General features: G+C 44.4%; 1 protein-coding gene across 1 annotated transcript in view; it reads right to left on the bottom strand.

Moving 5' to 3' along the window:
- Nucleotides 1-4914: 4914 nt before the first annotated feature.
- Nucleotides 4915-8721, bottom strand: part of LOC116096960 (nascent polypeptide-associated complex subunit alpha, muscle-specific form-like) — a 4510-nt gene continuing 703 nt past the window's right edge. Inside the window, exons 2-3 of the mRNA XM_031379339.1 lie at nucleotides 7904-8632; nucleotides 4915-7788 (exon numbers count right to left, since the gene is read on the bottom strand). Coding sequence (XP_031235199.1) covers nucleotides 7765-7788; nucleotides 7904-8632 — 753 coding nt within the window. The 3' untranslated portion in view covers nucleotides 4915-7764. The remainder of the gene's footprint in view (nucleotides 7789-7903; nucleotides 8633-8721) is intronic.

The following is an 8721-nucleotide window of genomic DNA, read 5'->3' as shown; positions in this document are numbered from 1 at the left end:
TGTGGAACAAGACTGTATTTACCTGAAATAGTTGAAGAGAAGAGATTGGGTAACTATTCAAGTGAAGGTTGGAAATTTAGGCTATTATTTCTCTGCTAGTAGCTGCATAGTTCAGTCAACACAGAGCAGACTCTGTAGAAACTAGAGATGCACACCATCTGAGGAAGATAAGATCATGTTTTAAAGCAAGGCTCTGTGATGGCATTATGTATATATTTATTGCACACAAAGATTCCACTGCATTGCTAGCAATAATTACTATGCGTGTTTGTTGCTTCAGAATCAGAACATGAGTTCCGGTTGGAAACTCCATAAGTAGTTATTTAATTGTGGCTACTAACTTTCTGTGATCCAACTATCTTGAATGATGACTGTCTAGAGAGTGCTTAACTTGGTAACAAATTTATCCAAGAGAGAGGATGAAAATACAAATAAAAATTCATTTATACTTTAGTAACAAACCAGGAAAAAAATAAGGAAAGAGGGAACTTCCCACAGAGGGTTAAGTATCACACTTTCATATAACCCCATAGTAGTGGCATAATCTGTCTTCAGGATTGTTGGTATAGGCGGATGGCTTATGCTTTACCAGTTAAAGGAAAGGGCAAAAGGACAACTTGGATTGATAACTATGGCAACAGACTGATTAACTTGCAGTCAGTTCATACAGCTAAGTCTCCCAGACTGGGTGGCTCAGCCAACAGAACTTTATTTTTCATAGTTTGGATGACTATGAATTCCAAAATCAAGCCCACAGCTCACATAGTGACTGGTAAGGACTCACCTCCTGGATTGCACTTAATAATCTTGTCAGAGAGGATACAGGCTTGTCTCTCTTGTTCTTTTATTTTTTGATTTGGTTTAGCAGTTTTGAGTCAGTATCTTGACACATTCTCGTCTGGCGTTGACTACTGATCTTCCTACCTCAGCCGCCTGAGTGCTGGGGTCACCTATATATACCACTATGTTGAGTGTGGTGGGCCTTCTTAGGAAGGCACCAATCCATTCAGGAGGGGTTCACTCATGATCTTGTTACCTTCCGAAGGCATCATAGAGCTGTTACATTTGGGTTAGAATTTTAATCCTAATGGCAAAAAAAAAAAAAAAAAAAAAAAAAAAAAAAAAAAAAAAAAAAAAAGAGGGAGGGCAAAAATCTTCAGTCCATTAAATATTACTTCCATGTCTGTGTTAATCACTTTCATGTTGATATGACCAAATACCCAACAAAAGCATCTTAAAGAAGCGAGGTATTATTTTGACTCCCAGTTTGAGGGTACAGTCCAGTGCAGTGGATGAGTCGTGACGACCAGGCCTGGGGCCCCATGGTCACATGTAGTCAGGAGGCAGAGGAGGGAAAGGTATGCTTTGTTCCTTCATAGGACATAAAATGGTGCTGTCCACAGTTAAAGTGGGTCTCTTCACCTTAGCTAACTCAGTCTAGGAACTCCCTCACAAACATGCCCCCAGGTCTCCTTGATGATTGTAGAACCTATTAACAATCAGTCTTAACCAACAGCCTCTCGTCAATCTGACACCAAAACATATACTTTTACGCCATCTCTCTACCTCTTGTCCTCATGGGCTCATGGCCATCTCATGATATAAAATGCATTCATTCTAACTTTAAAAATCCTCATAGTCGTTAATAGTCCAAACATCTATCAAATATGCAAGAACAGTTTCTCCTCTGAGACAGATAATCCGTTTATTGGGAGCGCTTACATTTAAAAAGAAGACATGTCCTTCCAACACATCATCATACAAAGTAATCCTTCTCACCCCAAAGGCAGGGATGGATTCACGAGCAGATATTGGGCTAAAGCAATACCAAAACACAACAGAGAAAATACCAGTTCTTAGAGCTCTGTGCTTAGCATCTGGGAATTATGATGGCTTTATCTGGACTCCAAAGGGATTGGATATCCTCTACAGTCTGTCTTTGCTTCCTGTAACAGAGCCTCTCTCTCCGTCCAGATCTACTCTGTGCATGAACCTCCCACTGGTGACCACCCCATGGTCCTGGCATGGCCAGAATCCTGGGGTCTCTACTGAAGCTCAGACTTGCCTTGACACAGTGGCTGCCAATCAGTACTAACCATCACAACTTCTAAGTTATCACCTTGGGAACTCTATTAACCATTCATGGTCTTCACTAGTTACACCTTTGGCTGGCAATGCCTGCTCTCTCCCCAATGTTTCTCTTGTGGAGCAGCCAACCTCATCTCATGGCCTGTCTTAAGTGATTTCTTACTAGCACAACATCTGTGGGAGTGATTTGCATAAAACTTCCTTTCAGCCATCTTCCACATTTCCCAAAACTTCTTTCTGAGCTCAATGTTTTTATTATGTATCGAACACGTCAGAGTTCTAGTATGGAAGAAACTCAGGACATAAATTCTTAGTGGATTTAAAAGAATGAGTAATGTAGTTTGTTTTGTAAGCCTGGAGATATTTTTGTCAGTGGCAGCAACTATTACATCAATCTGAATATACTCACATTTATAGTAAAATAATTTTAGCTTGTCTACCACTCACTATTTTGGAGTATTTTTTTTTTCTAAAACTTTGTCACATAGGTTATTAAAGCAATATTAATTGCTGCTTTCCAAATGAGGAAATTATATCCTAGGAAAATTAAGCTAGTTATCTAAGATGACACAGAATATGTGGAGAGAGGATTTGGACTCAAATTTAGAAATTCCAAAGTACCTATGTTCTTCTCAATACACTATGTGCATCTCCATAGGAAAACACTATATAAACTGCATACTGTATGTAGATCCATTTGTCCTTTTAATTCTCCAGTCATTAATGTGGTCAGTGTTCTGTGTTTTGTGCCATGTCTTTTCATAGGAAAAATTCACCTTTTTTATTCAAACAGTGAAACAACCACTTGTTTGTTTAGTTTGCGTTGTTACATGATATTCTGGTCTGAATGTTTACGTCTCATCCTGCTTTCAGTTTATATATTGAAATTCTAATCCCCACAGTGATTGCATCTATAGGTGGGATCTTTAAAGGTAATTAAACCTTAAGGTAGGAACCCTCAAGAATGGTATTAGGTCCTTAAAAAAGAGGCCCAAGATCTACAGTATGAGAGAAAATCTTTGCCAGCTATGTATATAATAGGGGATTAATATCTAGGTCATATAAAGAACAAAAAAATGAAACTATAACCAAATTATTCAATCATCTGAACCCTGCATGTGCAGATGATTTGAACAGCGAGCTTTCAAAAGAAGTATAAATGGCCCATAAGTGCATGAAAGATGCTTATGTCCTTAGCCACCAGGGAGATGCAATTGAGACTCATTTCACCTTGGTCAGAATGGCTATCATCAAGCCAGCAAGCAGAGGCTGGAGAGACGGCTCAGTGGGTTAACAAAGAGCATCTGCGGAGTAAGCCTAAGAGCCTGAATTCATGTCCTCAGCTGCTGGCTGAGGTCTTAAGTGCCTCTTACTGTAGCAGTAGTGGGGGTGAAGGCATGGAAACTGCTGGCAGAAAGTTCAGTGAGAGCCTGTCTCAAGGGAATATGGTGGAGCTTGTGCATACCGCCCCCTCAAAAGAAATTAACCTACTACCAATGCTGGTGAGGATGAAGTGGGCAAATACAGATGGAAATTTGGATAGCAGTTCCTTAAGACACTAAAAATAGAACTACTGTTATGAACCAGCCTTATCACTCCTGATTGTCACAGAAATACCTGCGCCTATGTTTATTGCACCATTTTTCACATTAGCCAAGACATGGAATGCCCCTAGTTTTCCATTAGTGAATGAATGAAGAAAGAGAATGTAGTGCATATATACAATGGAGTTTTTTTTCAGCTATAAAGAATAAACATATCAGTTGCAGGAAAATGGGTGTAACCAGAGGTCATTGTGTTAAGGGAAATAAGTCAGACTCATAAAGATAAATGCTTCCTCTCCTACATGGGATCTAGAATCAAATGTATATATATTTGCATATATATGATATGAAAGTGAAAGGAGACTCTTAGGAGAGAGGGTCAAACAAGAGAGGGCAATGGGGGAATGAGGATGGACAAAGTACCTGAGATGCATATATGAATCTTTAATGAAAGCCACTATTTTGTATGTTCATTCAAACAACAGCTCAAGCAGCTTTGTGATGGTGAATTTACAGTAACTGATTCACTACTGAAGGGGCAGTAAATATCAACGCTTAAAATGAAATAACCTCAGGAGAATGCCATTTCTGTGAAGAAAACTTGCATTTCAATTAAAAAAACCTGACAAGCTCAACAATTTCAATGGGGAATACCCACTTAGATAGAATGATAGAGTACTGAAGGTGGACTGGGTTTGATCTCAGAAGAGGCCCAGGAGTGAATGATCCCTCACTCCTTTAACATCTTAGGGCACAGCAAGGCATTAGGAAGCAAGGCAGTAGAACTGGGCCCACATCAGACACCAATTTCCAGATGTTATCACCTTGTACTTCAAGGTCTTCAGAAGGACAAGAGGTTTTGGCTATTTTATAGGCTATTGTGTTATTTATGGCAGTAGCCTGAAGACCAAACAAACCTGATACCTTGAAATTCCGAGTGCCCTTCTAGTTTAAGGTAGCCCCAAGAAAAGGTGGAAATACTGAAAGAAGCATCTCTCCCCATTAAACTCACTCCTCAGGGGGAATGACCATTTTCCTTACAGTGGATACTCACTACTTAAGACTGCTCTGCCAGTAAAGAATGAGAGCGAGAGCGTTCTCTCCAAAATATAGGAGAGACATTCTATAGATGGACATGCTGCTGTGCCCAATACTGCTGGGACGTTGTGACAAGGAAGTCTCTAGCGTGTCAGCATGGAGCACCAGGATGCCATGACTGGCAGCTTCTGCCAGACTCAGAACAGCTCCTTGGATGAGAAAGAACAATGACATATGACTGTAGTTCTGGTTAATAATTTGGTAATAAAAGGCTTTATTATAGGAATTTGTGAAACTACAAAGCTCAAAAGCAAAAACAGAGGCAGAAATAAAAGTGTGCAATTTTTTTTACAATTATGGTCTACAGTGTATGACCTTGTTTATGTAATACTTTAAATTTTAATTTATCTGAGATTTGATATAATTCAAGGAGACTAGTAGTATTTTGAGACAGCTTGGCCTGTACGTTTAGTTCTTATCCATTGGTTGATGCTAGAATTACAAGCAAATGAAAATCTCACTGATTAAATTCAGCAATTCAGAGTACCACAATGTCAAACATTTAAGAGCTGGGGGCTGGGCATGGTGGTGCTGGCCTGCAATTCCAGCTATGGGGTTGGCGGAGTCAGGATGATGGAAGTTCATGACATAACTGAACCACAGAGCAATTTAAAGCCAGCCTGGGCGTTTTATGGAATTCCTCTCCTCTCTAACCCCAAACTCATGTTAGGGAGGGGGAAAAGGTGTGTGTGTGTGTGTGTGTGTGTGTGTGTGTGTGTGTGTAAGAATATATGATACGCATGAGCAAGCACGAGCAAGCACGAGCAAGCTCAAGGATACAGTTCAGTGGTAGAGTGCCTATCTACCCTGTACAAGGCTCAGGCTCACCCTCCCTACCCCAGTTCTGGAGGTAGTACTGTGGAGTAGGAGCTTGACATTATTTGTAGCTCTGCTAATCATAAGGACTATTTTACTTGTGTCTGTGTGTCACGTGGAGCTAGAGTTACAGCCATTACGAGCTGCCTGTCATGGGTGTGGGAAACTACTCTGAGGTCTCCTGGAATAGTAGGGAAGTGCTCTTAATCACCAAGCCAACTCTCCAGTACTATTTTCTTAAAACAAACAGAACCAAACAATCCCAATTACATGTCTTGGGATAGTAGAAAATAAAAATCTGACCCATTTTTTTTTTTGTGTTTTATATAGCATGAAACCTGAAACCTCATCATTCTGCCAACAGTCAATGTTAGAGGTCTGATAATTGTGGGAATGTGTCCTTTTTGGACAAACTGAACAGAATTAGGACCTACTCGAGCTAACTCAGACCTTTTAGGAACCATGGGGGAAGGAAAAAGGCAGTGAAAGAGGACGTAGGCTTTCTTTGTTTCCTGTTCTGTTTTAGCTGGGGGTCTGGCTTCACATATAGCTTGCCAAGTGCCTTGCCACTGAGAAAGTTTTGTTTTAGACATGGCCACAAAAACCACATTTCACTTACAGATGTGGAACATAAAATGAAACACCTCCACTAATCCCTTTTTCTCTCTTATTGGACTCCCAATTCCTGACTACACATCAGGCAAGCATTTCATAAGAAAAAAAAATGTAGTCTTCAGATGGGTTAGAGGGACTCAGTCCTTCTTCAGGTCATTTGTTTTTTTCAATAGATAGACAATATTAAATAATGTTAGTGATAGGTCTCTACTGTAAGAAACCTTTAATATTTACTTTTCTATTGAATGGATATACTAGTAGAAACCAGGCTGATTTGATTGACAATCAATCCTTTGATTGACAGCTGTCAAACTTTTCCTGTGCCTGGGAGAGAGGAGGTAGGTGGGCCACTGAGCTGTCAATGCAGTAGTCCTTTTGGCCACTAGTCAGACTGACTCATTATAAGAGCCTGCCTGCTTTGATCACTCCAAGGACATCTTGAGGAGACTACACCTGGTTGCAGAGAAACTGAAACTGAAGCCCATGATCCCTGCTTTACAGGTTTTCCCCACTCACCACAGTTCTTTCAGAGATAACCTGTACCAGCCTTGGAAAGCAGTACTCCAGGCAAGACAAACCTTGGTGCACTCTAGGCAAGTATTTATCAGTGAGCTACATCATTTCTTAAGGGGCGTCCTCAGGCAAATGGTCTGCATCTCCGTCTTAAAAAGAAAGACTTGGTACAAAGTAGCATGGAATAAGGACTGAATTAATGAAAGAATAAATCAATGGATAAGTCTGAGAATGATAGAGAATTTGTCAAGATGGGATTCCTCTAGGCAGCCCACACTGGCCAGCTTGGGATTGGTTCCTTGGGCTTATGAATGGTGGGACTGGATGCTGTGTTGTGATTACTACAAACACAATCATTTCCTCCCCTCCTGGTGTAATCAGGGTGCTCGGGAGTCATTAGGCCCAATGAAGGATTTCTCAAGTGGTCTTTCCAGGATTCGCTGGGATGTCTACCGTGGGTGCAGTGGGCAGAAGTGGTAACAGGAAGAGGGAAAGGCAGCTCCAGCCGTGAGAAGCCATGGCAAGTGGTAGCAGCAGCTAAGTAGAGGGGACAAGGAGGAGGATGGACGTGGCAGTTAGACCATACAGACTGCAGGCCTGTCGAAGGGCACCATACAGACTGCAGGCCTGTCCAAGGGCACAGACACCAACCGCCTAAGGGCTATAATCACAGCTGGTGGTCATTGCTGCCAATTATTCAGAGATCCAACTGTTGCACTTCAAGACTTCTAGGCCACTGGCAACCAAAGCCAGAGTAGTTAACCCAAGTTCTTAGAACTGTTTGATTCTGGTTTTTAAGATTTGGTAACGTTAACTCTAGTTCTCTGGCGAGAGTGATGTAGACCTCTGAAGTCTGTCAGCTCAGCCTTAGCAACTCCATCATTAACCAGTGATCTCCATCTCGATGGAGACCCAGCCAGCTCACTGGTAACTGTGCAGCACACACAGACAAGATACACTATGTAGTGTAAAACACTAGAGCGGGAGAAGAGGCACACGACACAAGACATGCTACAGGAAGAAGAAGCCCAAGGCACCAGGCAGGTTCTTGCAGTGGGAGAAAATAACGGGCTCTTCCCAAAGGCTAGGATTAATATCGGTTCGCCAGGTGTCTCTAGAAGAGATGAAGGAGTCTCGGAAAAAGTAAACTTTCATGACTTCCCGAGGTGTGGAGACGTGGTAAGATGAGGGCCATCCTTTCTCTAGAAACCAGCCTCTACCATACTTACTCCCTGTGCCATGGGCTTCAACGGTCCATGAAACTGACACCCCTCCCAAGGTGATGCCGAGGGATTCTCTCTGGATGCCACTTCAACCTCAAGCCCACAGGTGGTGACTGGCTCTCGGGACTGGACGGCGACATCTCCTGGGACGGCCTGGGGTCCCAGGCCCAGCGGCGTCCGGGTGCGGTGGCAGTGCGGGGCGGGCGGGGAGGCGGGGAGGGGGAAGGGGGAAAGCCGCGCCCCGCCTCGGGTGCGTGGTCGACGGCCACGCGGCCCGGGGAAGCCCGGTCCTCCCCGGGCCCGCGGGAACGTGGGCCCCGCGGCGCGGGCTGCCTGCCGGGGGAAGGTGTTCTCGCGAGAGGAAGCCGAGGGGCGCGGGTCGCCGGAGGGGCGTGTGAGGGGGGTGGTGGTGGCGAGCGCCCGGCCGGGGCGCGGAGCTGAGGCGGCGAGCCGGACCCGGGGCGCGGGGTAGCCGCTCCCGCCAGTCGCAGAGAGCCAGCCCCTGACGTCAGGAGTTTTCCTCAAAGTCAACAACAAGCCCCGCGGCGGCGGCCAGAAGCTTCGGCGGCCCCCGGAGGGAGGGAGGAGGGGGCGGGGAGGCGGCTCGCCGGGGTCCCGGAGGCGAGGCACGACGAGGCGAGGCCGCAGTCCGGGGCTCCGGGGCTCCGCACGCTCGGCCCGGCCCGGAGCCTCCGCCCCGCGGCTCGCCCGGGCCCCCCGCCCGAGCGGTGTTTTCTAGTGATGAATCGAATTTGTAGCCGACATCCGATTCCCAAGTAGAGTCTCCGCCTCCTCCTCCTCCTCCTCCTCCTCCTCCTCCTCCT

This window comes from Mastomys coucha, unplaced genomic scaffold (assembly GCF_008632895.1).
Source record: "Mastomys coucha isolate ucsf_1 unplaced genomic scaffold, UCSF_Mcou_1 pScaffold1, whole genome shotgun sequence".
NCBI classification, from domain to species: Eukaryota; Metazoa; Chordata; class Mammalia; order Rodentia; family Muridae; genus Mastomys; species Mastomys coucha.
Note: the sequence above shows the minus strand (reverse complement) of the source record. Positions and strands in the feature narration are given on the sequence as shown.